Source organism: Muscardinus avellanarius (genome assembly GCF_963383645.1).
Source record: "Muscardinus avellanarius genome assembly, chromosome: 6".
NCBI classification, from domain to species: domain Eukaryota; kingdom Metazoa; phylum Chordata; class Mammalia; order Rodentia; family Gliridae; genus Muscardinus; species Muscardinus avellanarius.
The window spans coordinates 123371708-123388385 of record NC_137791.1 but is presented as its reverse complement, the minus strand read 5'-3'; the positions used below and the strand labels follow the sequence as shown (position 1 = coordinate 123388385).

The 16678-nt window shown below is 37.6% G+C and overlaps 1 protein-coding gene across 6 annotated transcripts in view; it reads right to left on the bottom strand.

Annotated features, from left to right (window-relative positions):
- KCNIP4 (potassium voltage-gated channel interacting protein 4) overlaps window positions 1-16678 on the bottom strand; it is a gene marked incomplete at both ends in the record, with an annotated part of 1202216 nt that overhangs the window by 252294 nt on the left and 933244 nt on the right. For 2 of the 6 annotated variants that reach the window (XM_080697129.1, XM_080697131.1), the window contains one exon: window positions 9996-10107. The exons of the other annotated variants lie outside the window; for them this stretch is intronic. In XM_080697129.1, coding sequence (XP_080553255.1) covers window positions 9996-10107 — 112 coding nt within the window. Of the gene's footprint in view, window positions 1-9995; window positions 10108-16678 lie in introns of those variants that run through there. 6 annotated transcript variants of the gene reach the window in all.

The window sequence follows — 16678 nt, the reverse complement described above, 5'->3', positions numbered from 1 at the left end:
CTTATTCCAATGAGGTGGTTCAAGGGAGGCCTTCTGGAACATATGGCTCCTGAACTAAGCTTATAAGAAGGACTTAACCAGGTGAAGACCAGTTGGAATTGTATTCTAGAGGGAAGAACAGAACAGGAGTATGAAGTATGAAACAGCCTGGGGTGTCAGGAAGCAATAAAGACTTTGATAGCATTGGCACATAAAATGGGCACAGGCGAGGGTCGAAAGAGGCATCTGAGCCCCAGTGTCTTTTTCTGCTTGAGGAAGTCAACTCAAGACACACTTTCCAAAGGAAGAATTGTGAACTGAGTTGAAGGTTGAAAACATGTTTCTGGAAATATGATAAGAGGAGGGCATTCTAGAAGGAAGAACAGCATGTTCAAGAGTGTGGCCACTGAAGACAACAGAAGATGCTCAGGTAAGTTCACTCCAGTGCTCCTAGACAATGAAGGAGGAAAAAGAAGGAGTAATGAGCAGAGGTGATGCTGAAGAGGTAGGTACTGCCCTGATATTAATTCTTTATATGATATTTATTTATTTATTTTATTTATTTATTTATTTATTTAATTTATTTTTTGGTGGTAGTGGGGTTCCTGGAAGCCTTTCTACCTCCAGGCTACACTCCCAGACCTATTTTTTATATTTTTTTTATTTGGAAACAGGGTCTCTTAAGCCAGCAAGGCTGGCTCCGAACCAGCGCGATCCTCCTGTCTCTGCCTCCCAAGCATGGGGATTACAAGCGTGCGCCACCACGCCCGGCTATATAATATTTAAAGACAATGAAAATTCATTTCATGAGTGATGTAGAATAATCTTGAGCCTGGGCTCAATCTTCATTGTTTAGACATGTGAGACTATGAAGTCAGATTAGAGGAGAAGTAGAATGGGGATGGGTGGAGATGAGACAAGTATATTGATTTAAATGGACAATCTCTCAAAGATGCAGTTGAGAAGTCTATTTGTTACCATTTTTTGTCCTACATGATATCCTCTGCTAGCAGAAATAGAGGAGTCCTTCCTTTCCAGCTAAGGAGAAAATGAGTAACCATAAATGAAGTGAAGGGAGGGGCTATGCACAGTATTTATCACTACCAAGAGTTCTATTTGCTGCACAATACACATCAGGAATAAATGGATACAGGTTAGGGAGGGAAGATGTTTTTTAAAGAGATGGTGAGTTTTGACTTAAGCTGAAGATGAGTTAGAAGGGTGGCATTTGTGTAGGAGAAAGTAATCTGGGAAAAAAGACTAATATAAGGCAGGATCCAGAAACTGTAATCATACGAGCTTGATACATAAAAATGATAATCTAGAATTCATCAGCTGTTAGCATGTCTCAAGAATGCCTGATGCTGAGTTCCAAAAGCACCACTTGAATGTGTAGTTGTTACCTCAGAGAGACTTTTATCAGTAACTCCCACCTTCTGTATAGGTGTGGCCAGTTTGTCTTTTATGTCTATTTAATGTCTTTGTACAGGGAAAGCTGTTAAACCAATTTGGTTTATGCTTATTTATACATAAAAGGCTCTTAGCCAAATTATGATTTTAAGTTTCCAATGACCAGCACAGTGCCTGTATACATATTACTATTGAAAACATTTTGTGTGTATGTGTATGATTGATTATGTTTAAGGATGACAGAAATGAACAAAGAGAAAGACAATAATAAGACTGTAAACAATATCCAATATTCATTGATTTCTAAGTGTCAGATGCTTTAACAAATACCATTTAATTCAAATCTCACAATAATGCTATGAGGTAGTTACTGTGATGCTCTTCATTTTATACAAGAAAAAACTGGAGTTCAGATGGATCTATATCTTGTCTAAAATCATACAGCCAGGAAAAGACACAACTGTAAACCGACTCTAGTCCGTCTCACTTCAAATAAATGATCTTAACCATGACTGTGTCTTTAAATTTTAAGGAAGTCCAAGCTTAAGGTGCTTTTTATTAAAAAAAAAAACACTGTTTGTTGATTCAATGAGTGCTTGTGCTAGACTCGAAAGACTCCATGTAATTCCAGTTTGAAGATCAATTTAATTTGAGAAGTTAAAATGTGCCTTTAAAAATACAGATAAGAGTTTACAAATGCACTGAAAAAGCTATAATGCCACCTTGCCAAGGGACCATGAAATTTAAGATGAAAATCAATATGACTGGACAACCCAAACTGTCTAGCCCCTGCATTGACTCGTGACAAAATTCTGTAGGTTGCTTAATTTATATAACAGTCTTCTAAATTGACCTAAAAGGGTGGAATTTGAAATAATGAATATGATTTGTTAGACAAATACACGTATGCTAAGTAAAATCACTTGCTAAGTTAGTGGCTAATTCCACCAATTTACAATGTGGGACTACATCCCCACATCTATTCATTGAGACTGACTCAGAAAATCTTCATAAGCTTCGAAAGCAATAACATACCAACCGGAGACCTCTGCTCAAAAGGTTTCATTATTCCCAACTCCAGAACTGGGGCTGGTAAATTTCAACAGTAGGTTGAATTTATGTCTATTGGTTATTTTTGTCTCACCTGACAACTAAGCATGGCTTTACATTTAAAATAATGTTTAAAAAAACTAAAAAAAATAATAAGTTTGTATGGAATTCAAATTTAAATATTGACAAAGCTTTATTTGAATATGGTCATATGCATTTTTAATATATTATCTATGGCTGCTTTCATGATATAAGAGTCTACTCATGATGGACACATGCCCCAGAAAGCCTAAAATATAAAATATTTAATATAAAAATGCTGGTTGGCCAGTTCTCTGGAACAAAGCTCAACAGGTGCCAAAGAATTCATAAAAATTGGTGCAAACCATACTCTAGACATCATGGGTTTTGCCTTCAAAATCTATTGCCGATCTCCTTGGTTCTCAAAGTGTGGACTCTGAACCAGCAGCACTGGCCTAAGAATTATATTTTAAACTCAGATATTTATCCTGTATAGTCCACACTCCTGTCCTTGTCCCCCATATAATGCCCTCTTCCTTCTCCTGAGAGGATAATGCAGCACTTGGCATCCAGAAGGAGATAACCTATTTTATTACCTAGATTTTGATGTGGTTTTGTTAGCTCTTTATCAGACCCCAGACTATGAACGTTAGACAAGTTCACTTTGCATCCATGATCCATCAAGACAAAATTATGACCACTCTGTACTATATCAAAGCAGAGGTAAAACCATAAACTTTAAACCATGAACATAAATGCCCCTTTACTTTAGCTAGTATAAGTAACTGTTGCTTCTTTACTAATTATATCTTTAGTTTCTATCTACTCCTCATTACATATACAGATGATTAAGATAACCAAATGAGTGATAAAATATAATTATTCAACCACAGGTGTGTTTTTCTAATTTTTTCTGGTTGCAGGGCATTGGCAGGTATCCATTCTTCCTCTCTCACTTTATCCCCCTCCCTTCTTTGAAGATGGCAGCTCTCCTTTCTCAGATGGGGTAAGGGTTGTATCCTCAAAGCAGGCAAAACTAAAAAATAAGAGTTCCAAAACAAATCAGTACCAAGCACATTGTCACGTCCAGAGCTGACATTTGGTATTTTAAATGGATCAATGGACTTTTTAGTGCCAACCTGATTTTTAAAAAAATGATTTTAGAAAACTGAATTTCTTTTTTAAAATATAGTTCAAATTTCTATTTTTAGCTTCCATTCTCTACCTGTCACAGTTTTTGATCTCTCAACTCTTGAGATTTCAAATGTCACTGTGTTCATGTAGCCTTCCCAGATATTTTCCAACTGGAGGAAATGGCTCTTCTCTTTGAGTTTTATGAAGGCCTTACTCTCTCTCTCTCTCTCTCACCCAGATTTTTTTCTTTTAATCTTAGAGTAGTTACTTATGAACTGCTTGATCTCTAAACAATTCGAAGACATCCTAACATCAGAAAAAACATCCTGCTGCCTTCTATTCCTAGGCACACAATAGGCACTTCATGCATATTTGCTAAATTGTAGTTATAAATCTATAAATTTTTATAGTTCCAGAATGGAATGGGCTACTTTCTCAGCCAAACCGATGCCCATCTAAGCTGGGCTTCTGTAAATCACAGCTGGATGCTTCAAATGAAAACGACTTTCCAGGGCCATGAGGTTCTAACGAACAGCCCCAGATGTTTTGAGGATGTGGGTATCTTTGCTTGTAGAGAGATTTTGATGTAAAATCTCAGCATCAAAAAACAAATCATGAAAATCTCAATCAACTAATCAACAGTTTTCAGGTCAGCAGGAACACTTGGAGGTGGCCCTGGTGGTCCTTGATTGCACGATTACTGTATGGAAGCAGAGGATATTCATTCCATAATTTTCTTTTAATATCTTCTCTATGCCCAGCACTGTGCAAAACAGCAAGCATAATTACAATCAAGGAAGCAATGAAACTGTGTCAACTCCTCTCACACTTTCTTGTTGTTGTTCCAGGAATCCCATATGGTATACCACGTTCCTGTGCTTGTACATGGTGTTACCTCACCCAGTATCTCATATATATATATAGTACTTGCATAAGCACCTTTCTTGCACATTAAGTTGATAAACTTATTTTCATCAATAAGAATCAGGCTTACATGTCATCTCCACCATGAAGTTATCTCTGACTTCAATCTCTTCCCCTGGGTTTTAATTATTTGACATTCTTCTTGGAGTTACTTGTATTGGTGTATTTATCAGGATGCATCACATTTTATTTGTTTGTGTTCCCTTTTCCATATATGACTGAGACTTTCTGGAGGGCAGTGATTCTTTTTAATTTACCTTAGTATTCTGGGGCCTAGCATAGTGCATATTGTAGGTTATCAAGAAATAAATATTGAATGCTATTCATTGCTAAATAAAATATGGCAAAATACTGGTAATTATGGAAGCTAGTCGAGGCATATCATTTATGTATTTATGTATTTATGAACTTATGTACTTATGTATTTATTTATTTATTTATTTATTTATTTATTTATTTATTTATGGTACTGGGGATGGAACCCAGGGCATTCTATCTCTGAGCCATACCCCCAGCCCAATTTTTTATTCTTTATTTTGAAACAGGGTCTCACAGAATTTTAAAGGGCTTCACTAAGTAGCAGAGGCTGTCTTCAAACCTCAATCCTCCTGTCTCAGCCTTCCAAATGTTGGGATTACAAGTGTTCACTGCCATGCACAGCTACATTGCCTTATTTTTGTACTTTATGAGTAAAAATTTCTAAGACAAAAAGTCAAAATAATCAAAGACCTTGCAAGATGTCAGATAACACTATCGGGATTTTTAAGCCCTATTAACAAATAGGGCTACTATCTCTAGAATGAAGGATCCCATGCACTCTATTCTTTTCTCATACAAAGATACTTAAGAACAAACAATGTTGTACTGAAATAAAATATAGTTATACTATTTCTAAGAACAGCTGTAGGCCACAGATATCATGTTAAAGGAGAGTTTCTGGGTAAACTGGAAATCGACAGTTCACTCTAAGCATTTTATTATGGAGGGAATTCTATGGATTTTTGTTTTTCTTGTTTCTCAGATGAATTGCTGCACAAGCAAAAGTACTATCTTTGTGATTACCTCTCCTTTCACCCACTCATCTCTGAATTCATCTTTCCCTACTCTCAGGTTGACCCACCTGAAACACTGATCATCTCCATCTGTTTCCCCTGAGTTGAAGACTTGGGATCAATGGCTCACCACTGGAGAAAGAATAATTGTGCATTCTCATTGCTGAACCCACAGTGACCTCTCCAGCCAACTCTCCCATATTAAAACCTGAGTCCCATCTGCCAAAAGCCACATCTGATTCACCACTCTAATTTCTGTAAGCTACTTGACACTGTCGGGGACTGGGGACATAGCCCAAGCTCTTTGCTCAGCATGGCATCCTTGTCTCTTATTCTCCAATTTTGTGAAGTTCCTCCCCCCACCCTGAGGTTCTATACAACTAAATTTTCTCTGCAAAACTTTCCCCAGAGCCCTTTTGAGGATGCACCACTTCACCTAAGCTTCCCCAGGCCATTGTTTACCTCTATGCCCAGCATTTCTTTCCTTCTCTCTTGGTAATTAGTTCCTTACTAGAATGTAGGTTTGCTGAGGGAAACTTCCTTTAGTTCATTTTGCCCCTTCCCATTTTCTCAGTCAATACTCTGCACACATTTAGAATTTACCATATCAATTGTACCTACTAAATGATAAAATGATAAAATTAATCTAGCATCCTTCTTCATTCCCCTTAATGATGAGTAGATGCCTGTAAAATCTCAAATCTCTATATTAAAATCTCATTAGTCATTTTAATCCTCTTCATAAATTACTTTTCCTTCTGAAATATTGGATTTCAAGTGAAAGAGATTTTTAATAGGACTTTATCAAATGTGAAAACTAACTTCAATCAGAGAATTATTTCTCTTAACACTTTTCTATTCATGGCTGATTCTCTCCAGCCTTAGAAATGACAAGCTTCAGTGATACTGCTTTATCTCAACATTAATATAGACTTTCACTTCAAATAATAGGCTCAGAAGTATTTTCTAAATAATTGATATACAAAGTCACACTGGAGGAAATATTCCCTGATGGCACCATTGAAGTGTCATTGTCTACAGAGGACAATATCTAAGCTCATTGTTGCCTAAAAGAAGCTCAGGTTTCTGCTCTGGACCTCCTCATCTCCTCTTCCCCACCAAGAACAATAGCTAATTCCCTGACTTATTATGGCCCATATTTGCTAAGCAGTGCAATCTACACAGGAATAACCCTTGGCCCCTTTTTTATTATTTTCAGCAAGAAGGAATGCAGATGCAATTTCTTTGACTTGCTTTTTAACTGCCTTTTGTTTTTTAATCCTCTACTTGGCTGGTGATTAAAAAGCTTAGGGTCAGTTCCTGCTTAGATATTGTTATAGTCTTTGAAAACACAGGCAGGACGTCTAGGACAGATTTCTCATATTCTTATTGTGTCTCATCCTGGACTCCACTCGAATTTACTATTTGTCATCATTGAATATGTATCATCTATGGCCAAAATTTAGTTCAGACCTCTGAAGGAAAGGGGCCCTGGATACCACTTGGCTTGTCTTTCTTCTAATTGGCTTCTACTCTAGTAAGGGTCAATGTAGTCTGCTTTAACTCATTTACATTCCTTGCTTTCTTGGGTTCAGGCAAAAGTCTTGTAGAAATTAAGCAGCTTTTGTGGGATCTCATTTTCTATGAATGTGTTTTTTTTTTTTTTTCTTCAGATATTTCACTAAGTCTTAGTGGTCAATTCAGATTAAAAGAGTCAAGAATTCAGGAGATTATAGCTGGGTATGGTAGCACACGCTTGTAATCAGAGTACTTGGGAGGCTGAGACAGGAAAATCATAGGTTTGAAGCCAACCTGGCAGTTTAGTGAGGCTCTCAGCAACTTAGTGAGACGCTGCTTCCAAATAAAATATAAAAAATACGTCTGGAGTTATAGCTAGGAGGTAGAAAGCCCACGGTTTCCATCCCCAGTATCCCCCCAAAAAAAGAGAATTCAGGAAATTTACCATGCCTGTTTTTATATATTCTCTTTCCCAATATTGGGAAGAGGAGTAAAAGAAAAATGTGTGGTAGTAAGGATAACACTGTTTAAGGTTCAGTAGTTTTGGCCCTGCCTCTCAGTTAGGTTTATCTTCTGATAAATAAGCTCTCTGGATTGTATTCATTTCTTATGTAAAATGAGAAAACTCGAACAGACCAACATTTTTTAAGATGTATGTCAGAATAAGAAAGGTCTGATTTGTCAGGTAAATATGGGTATTACCTTATATATGATGGCAAGCCGCAGCCTTGTATTTTAGCATGATCAAGACTTGAATATTGAATCCAAAGTGTTTTCCGGGTTACTTCACATTTCACATAATTTTTATAAATATACAGGAATATCTATATTTATAAGTGTATAGAAAATAAATTCAGATATGAATATGAATGTGGTTTGGATATCCATCTCAAGGCAGACATTTTAGATTAGTTCGAAATGTTCTTTTTTTTAAGTCTAGAGGGAGGAATAAAGTTTACAACTCTACTTTTCATATTGTTTGAACTCAAGTTGAATTTTTAATCTTAAAACATTCAATTTTAAGTAATATATAGCATAGAAGCTAAAAAATAAAGAGCCAAGTTATTGCTGGGGATCTAAAATTTGGAACTTTTAAAAGATTTTAAAATGTTTACAATTAAAATTGGCAATAAAAGAAATATGCAAAATTGGCAATTATTTCATATCCTTGTGAATGTTGACTTCTCAAATACATCTATTTTGATTCTTTAGAACCCAGATCTGAAACCAAGAAACCTTGAGTGTAGGTCACTAAATTTGGGAGCTACAGTCCAACCAAGTACAGAGAACAAAAACTAATAATGGAATTATAAAATTATGGAGAAACAAGTTATTCTGATTATAAAACGTGTGATTATCCTACCAGAATTTTATTAAGACATCAACATTAGTGCATTGAAATATAACTCTCAAAGAAACAAAGATTGTCATGTAAGACACTGAGAAGTTTTCTTATGCATTGTTTTGTTTCAAGGGCTTAAAGAAAATTATTGTGCAATATGAGAAAAGGTAAAAATCTAATTTCAGGGGTTTTATTTAATTGCATTGCAATATTTCTTGTGTTTAAGAAGTACTTGTTAAGTACTTGTCACAGATTGAGAAAACATTAAGGGATGAAAATTACATGAAAACTTATCATGTTTTTTTTTTTATATTGGACTGAGAAGTTAAGACCTAATTAAACAATTTGGTGGAAGAAGGAACTAGATGGAGTTAAGATACATTTGTCATCATTAACATGTTCACAGAAACAACCTGTGCAGATGTAGTGTGTGATGATGTCATCTTAGTTATCAGGTTTTATCTCTGGTCATTTAAAATATTATAAGCAGTGTGGGAAAGTTTAAATATTTCTGTCTCCTCAGATTCTACACAGTGTAAGAAGCAGATATTCATAACTCAGAATAAAAGATTGCATCTTTATCTAGAAGGGAATATTAGCAATTATCTCTGGAACTCCATCATTCTACTTGTGAAGAAAGAAAAGGAAGGGTAAGCAATATCAAATGATTCAATTTAAAATGGTATGAAGTATATTATTGCAATAAAAGCATTACATATATTTCATGAAAATATATGTAATGTATATATATACATATATTTATATATTCAAATCAGTAAGGCCAAGTTAATCAACTTTTTTCTTTAAGCTCTCCAATGTTTGGATAACAAAATTGATTTTGGACCATAATAAAAATAAAACATATTAGATATATAAGATGTTTATCGGTAGTGACAAGGCTGCCGTGTGTGTGTATGTGTGCATGTGTGTGTGTGTGTGTGTGTGTGTGTGTGTGTGTGTGCATGTGTGTGTGTGCTTCCACTCAGGAAACAAAGTGGTGTTTGGGGTACAGTAAATGAAACACTTCTGCAAATTAAGTGCTCAAAGCACAGTGTAGCTGAGCACCCACTAACTCAATCTTACACCAAAAATGTCCCCAATTTATATCATAATCAAAAACCCAGCTCCACCCCGTACCTCCTAACTAACCAGGTACGGGCTGATATTCCCCTCACAAATCAAATGTGTCTTCCAGAGGATGGGATCATGAATGACATTAAGGCGTGGTAGTCTTCAGGAACTTGACAGCCAAAACACCAACCCACATTATCAGACCATAGTACAGTCCTAACTTCCCACCTTGACAGTAACTATATATTAACCCATCAAAGAACCACAACCCCAAATTGGTTTCATCTAGAAAGACAATGGTTCACAATCCTTCCCTCCCAGTGTCAAATATCTGGCTAAACAGAAATGAACTGTCCAGTCCCCTAGGCTGCACTAAGTCAAACACGCATATTTTAAAACTTTTAGTCTGGATATTAAGCCTTCAACTTGGCAGCATCTGTGTCCGGTTGGGAACCAGAACTGACCAATACACAGACTGGGAGCGACCACTTTACCTTCCGAAAAATCAATCAGTCCCAGCAAATGAAGCAGCTTCAGAGACGCACATATAATCACAACAATACCCACTGTTTGCAGTCCTTCCGACTCCCACTCCAGAGTCAACATCCTCTAAGCTGGCAGTGCATCCCAGCCTCCGGACCCCTTTGGAGTGGAGGGAGTTAATTAGAGAATCCGAGCAACGTCTGGCTTAGAACAAAGACTTGCAAAGGGGAAAAGTGAGCAGCTCCTGGCAGATGCACCGTGCAAAGCCGGCGGCCCCCCGGGGTGAGGACAGACCTGGGCTAAAGTCCAGCTTTGCATGCTGATCCTGGCATTTGCCTGCTGGGGCTTCCCCAGCCACAGCGTGTGGGTCTCTGGACTCTGCGCTGCAGCCGCGAGTGCTTGGACTTCAGAGCTGCCGGGGGAACATCTGTTGGAGAACTGGAGACTTAGCTGTGTCGGTGGAGAAAGGACGCTCCCAGGAAACTTGCCCTGGAGAGCCGGCACGCTGCGAGCTCTGGCTGGGCTGGGCTGCTGCGTGCTACTTTGCTGCCTGGGAAGCATGCGGATGTCCCCTTTTTGCCATAGCAGCTTCTCTCTCCTCCCAGAGTCTCCTCTGGGAGACAGCTCAGCCCTGCTTTCTGGATGCTAGAGAAAATCAGAGGCCGATGCTTACAGTCCTCTTCAGAAAGCCCATAGAAGCCCATGAGCAGATTATTATTATTTTTTAAAATTGTATTTACTTATTTTGAAAGGAGATGAGTGCAAGAACAAAACCATTCAGTGACTCCATCAGGTGGGCATAGGCAAGCCCTCCAGCCCCTACTCCAAGGGACCCATCTTAGGGCATTATATGGAGAGGGATTGAGTCCTTAATTTATGACATAGATGGGGGGTACTGTTAAAAGCGACTTTCAGTAACTGTCCTCTGGAGTGTGGATACCACCTTCATGCTTTAAAGTCTAGCCTTAGCCTCTCTCAAAGCAAAGTTTCACAAACTGATAATGGAATCACAGGCACGCTTGTTCAAAAACGCTCTCTTGAGGCTGGGAGTGGTGGCGCACGCTTGTAATCCCAGCATTCGGGAGGCTGAGACCCGAGGATCGCGGTTCACGGACAGCCTCAGCTACTTAGTGAGGCCCTCTACAACTCAGTGAGACCTGCTTTCAATATAAAGAATAAAAAATAGGGCTGGGGGGGGGGTGTAGCTCAGAGATCAAATGCCCCTGGGTTCCATTCCCAGGCCTGCGAAAAATAAATAAATAAATAAACCAAAATAAAAAAAAAACGCTCTCTTGTGGAGAGTCTGACTCAGAGGATTGACTCAGTAGTATGTGTCCTCAAACAAGATACTCAGGTGATTCCTATCAACAGGAAGTAAGAGTAGTTTTGGCCCTAAAGATCCTGCAGATGCCCCACTCCAAACCACTCCAAGAGTGAGGCAGCTTTATGGGCATTGCCAGGGCTCTGGGCGTTGCTGAGACCACACTGACTTAATCACTCTGTTGGTTTGCTCCACTCCCCTGGAGTCCAGCTGGACAGTGGAGGGGGAGAAAACCCACCAATACCCTGTATGCACTGGCAACTCACTATGAAATGCCATGTCTCACTCAGACCCCTGAGAAACTCAGGTTCTTCATCTTCTTTGCTATATGATCTTCTGAAAGACACTTCACCTCTGAAAACAGTCCCTGTTTTTGGAAATCAGTAGTATGATGCTTCATTTAAAACTTTCCACTTAATGGAAACCATGGAATTAAAAGTGGCCTTCTTATCAATGAACATTTATAGAACATTTACTACGTGGTCATCGATATCATGATAATTGGGCAACAATTAACACACCCCTATGATCTTTTTCTGAAGAATGTGGCTTTCTTGCCAAGTTGTGAGCATGGGTTAACTGGGGGGGGGCATAGGCATTTATCCATTCAGTTATTAATTCACATTTATGAAACTCTGAATGATAAAATGATGAATAATCCCCTATTCTATCCTTGGAAGCTTACAACTTAATAGGGGAGACAGGCATGGAGTAGAAAATGACCAATGAGTACGGCAGCTTCTGGCATAGATGTCTCTACTAAATAAGATAGGAGCACAGGGAGGGAGAGTCAGTTCCACTTGGGGAGGTGGGTGGTGGTGCCATAAATGGACAGAGGAGACAATCATTCAAAACCAACAGTGTTTATCACTGTTAGATGTAGTATACCATGCTAAGGCTCACAAGTAGGTGGACTTCGGTTAAATTTGGGTCTGTGCTTTGCTGGCCTTGTGACCTTGAGGACACTGCTCCAGTGTTGGAATGAGTCAGGCATAAATTCTCTTATTAACATTGGCTTTGAAAGAATGATCTCACTTCCAATAGATTTTTTTTGTTCTTTTTAGAAATAATGTTAATAATACCTTATTTGTTGGTGTACAGAGGGATTAAACTAATTTATACATTAAAAGTGTACAGCATGGTGCCTGATTTTGGAAATGTTAGTGTATTCCTTGGCTATTCCTTTTCTTTAATATAAAAGATTTCTGATGGGCACTTGATATAATGCAAAAAGGGAGCATGTGTTTTCTTGATATAAAATTGCAATGCTACTGCTTCTTCCTCATGGTTGAAGAGACTGGGGAGCTAAGCAGAGTTTCTGCTCAGTGCATGGACTTACGGGATTGTGATGGAAGTGCCAGTCCTTTTAGAAGAAGGTCTGCAGGGTCAGCTTGGATAAAAAAAACTCTGCTCTTCCCAGATCCTCTCTACTCCCATTCCAAGGTCTAGTTTCAGTATTTTCCTATGAAGAGCTGCTGAATACCCAAGAAATATGGCTATTTTGCTCCTCTGGTCATCAAGAATTCACTGGGTCCACCATATCGGCCCTTATAATTGTCTTTTTCATTTTGGATAATGTATTTATGGCATATCTTTGTATCTATCTTTGCCCACATCATCCATTCATACATTTTGTTTTGAGCTATGTCAGTTTGGCAGTAAAGAAGAAGCTGGTCTTAGTAGTTGATGGAAAAAATTTTCTAAGTAACCTTTTTTTCTGTTCCTCCTTTCTTTCTTTCTTCCTTTTTTCTTTCTTTCTTTCTTTATTTCTCTTCTTCCTCTTCCTCTTCCTACTCATCCTCCTTTTCCTCCTCTTTCTCCTCATTCTCCTCCTCCTCTTCTTCCTCCTCTTCCTCCTTCTTTTTTTCTCCTTCTTCTTGTGCTTGGGATTGAACACAGGGTCATTCTATCTCTAAGAGAAAACCCCTAGTCCTACTTTAGCTTTTATTTGGAAGAAGAGTTTCTCTAAGTTGGTATAAGCCTCACTGAATTGCTAAGGCTGGCTTTGAATCTGTGCTCCTCCTGTCTCAGCCTCCAAAATACTGGGATTATAGTCATACACCACCGTGCCCTGTGTTTAGTAGCCATTTTCTTAATTTTTCACCATATTTAGCTACATGAAGTCAAAAGTTAAACAAAAAATACATAAATTAATTAGTTCAAATTTGATTACCTGTGTCTTTTAATCTTACATAATATTGTATCATAGCTGAAATCAAGTGAAATACAGAGTGGTTAAATGACTTAGCCAAGGTTGCGGGGATGGAAAACCCAGAACTCACAAACATTGCTTTGTCTCACACTCCGATTCATGATTCTCCCTTTATAGCCCTCATCTACTTTCAGCAAACACATTTCAATCGATCTCTCAATTAATAATTAAGCAAAATATTTTTAAAATTGCCACACATCATTTTCCAGGAGTGACATTTTTATCTTCCTGAAATTCACATGAAAATATGTTTTTTGCTGGTTCTAGGAAGAATAACCTTTTAGGATAATAGCAGTCACACTTTATCATCCATCAGCTGAGCCTCTTAGAGGTCCAGGCTTTCCCTATCCACATTTGCTGGCTTTATGAATTGGTTTTTTGAAGTCTTTCTGTTCACACAGACTACAGGTTCATCTAACTCTCAAAGACTTCATAGTCTCCTGTCTACCACACCAGGATTTCATTAAGTAACAGTACAATCAAAAGAGTATTGTGCTTTACCTGAGAAGTTGAGGAAAGCAGGGGCCATCTGGGAAAGGGTGTTTTTCTAGGTATGTTCTGGGCAAGAAGAGTTGGCTGTGTATTATTTTAAGAAGTAACCCCAAGCCAAGTGCTGTGGCACATGTCTGTAATCCCATTACTAGGAGGGCTGAGATAGAAGGGTGGCAAATTTGAGGCCAGCCTCAACAACCTAGTGAGATATAAAAAAGGTGGAGGTGTAGCTTGGAGGTAGCATGGCCCTGGGCTAAATTCTCAGTACCTCCCCCCAAAACATAAAAAAGACAATGACAAATGATGGCTCATTTTTTTTTACAGTATCTTTATAGCCCCATCCTAGGTTGTTATATTAAAATATGCCCTGCATTCCTCTTCATTCACATGATCAACTCTTCCTTTACATTATAGTGGGTATTGATCATAAAAGAAGTCTGTCTTTTAAACAAAAGAAAAGGAATAGCCAATAAATACATCAACATCTCTTACTGATTAATTCTAAACTAGGCATCATTCTATGTACTTTAAATTAGTTTAGTCTTTCCACAAACCAATAAATTAGGTGTTATTCATTATTTTAAAGTACAACAAAAATGATGTGATTATGGTTCCATATTTTGACTATTATGAATTATGTTGCTATGAACATGAGTATCCATATGTTACTGTAGTTCTCTGATTTCAACCCCTTTGGAAAGATACCCAAAAGTGGTATAGCTAGATCATATGGTAGATCCATTCCCAGTTTTCTAAGGAATTTCCACACTAATCTCTATAGTCGCTGAAATAGTTTACACTCTCACCGACAGTGCAAAAGAGTTCCTTTTCTCCTCATCCTTGCCAGAATTTGTTGTTTTTTTTTTTATTTCTTTATGCTTGCCACTCTGATTTAGATTAGATGGAATCTCAGCATAGTTTTGAGTTTCATTTCCCTGATGGCTAATGATGTTGAACATTTTTTAATGTATTTATTGGCCATTTGTATCTGTTCTTTTTCGTGAAGTGCCTATTCAATTTAGTTTCCCATTTCTTGACTGGGTTATTTATTTTGCTAGTGTAGAGTGAAATAGAAAAAGATGAATTAAAACTATCCTTGTTTTCAGATGACATGATCCTTTATCTAGAAGACCCAAAGAATTCAACCAAAAGACTACTGGAGCTGATTAAGCAATTCAGCAAAGTTGCAGGATACAAAATCAATCTAAAGAAATCAGTTGCTTTTCTATATACCAACAATGAATCCACAATAGAAGCAATAAAGAAAAAAATTACATTCATAATAACCTCAAAACCACTAACATACCAAGAAATAAACCTAACCAAAAATGTAAAAGACTTCTACAATGAAAACTATAAAAGATTAAAAGAAATTGAAGAAGACCTGGAACGATGGAAAGATCTCCATTGCTCATGAATAGGCAGAATAAATATAATCAAAATGGCCATTCTGCCAAAAGTAATCTACAGATTCAATGCAATACCTATCAAAATAAATGACATTCTTCATAGACCTAGAAAAATCAGTCAGAAATTTTAGATGGAAAAAGACCCAGAATAGCCAAAGCAATTCTCAGTAATAATAACTATGCAGTAGGCATATCAATCCCTGACTTTAAATTATACTATAGAACAAAAGTAGTAAAAACAGCATGGTATGGGCACAATAACTGGCATACAGTCCAGTGGAACAGAATAGAAGATACAGAAACAAACCCACACACCTACAGTCAATTGATCTTTGACAAAGGGGCCAAAATCATACGCTGGAGAAAAGACAGCCTTTTCAACAAATGGTTCTGAAAGAACTGGCTATCCATTTGTAGAAAGATGGATCTAAATCCTTACCTCTCACCATGCACAGGAATCAACTCAAGATGGAACAAAGACTTGGAAATTAGACCAGAAACTGTAAAGTTATTGGAGGAGGGCATAGGCTCAACACTCCAACATATACGCACAGGCAGTAACTTTCTCAACAAGACTCCGAAGAGCAGGAAATTAAAGCAAGAATTAACAAGTGAGATGGTAGCAAATTAAAAAGTTTCTTCTCATCAAAGGAAACCATCAAGAACCTAAAGAGAAAGCCTACAGAATGGGAGAAGATCTTTACCAGTCATCACTCAGATAGAGGGCCAATATCCAGAATATACAAAGAGCTTAAATGTAAAATTTATAACCCCACCACCACATTTGATATAGTTTCAGTTTGGAATTTCACCAGGTGATATTCTCTGTTGAATAACTGTATCTCACTGCTGACACTGTATAAGTATAAAAATATACATAGCAAGGTCAGGAAAAAATATATATTAGATATATTTACTATTTGTCTCCTCTCTCCAGAAATAAAGGCAGAAGTATAATGTACATAGGAACTAGTGAAGAAGTCACATGCAAATACAAGTGTGTTATTCTAGAAAAGGGATTAGCAAACATGACTCCAAAATATGCCCCTTGGACATAAAAATTATTTTAAACTAAAAGTGAGAAATAGCAGCCACAGGAAAAACTCTCTACATTTTCCATTTAGACTCAAGGCAGGGCATAAAAGTACACATATTTTTTTCTAAGGGTATTCTTTCTGCTCTCCTGTATCAGGAGGAGTTAAAAGAACCATAAACACTGACTAGAATGTCAGTGCTGACTTGGGTCTGCATAAAAGACCT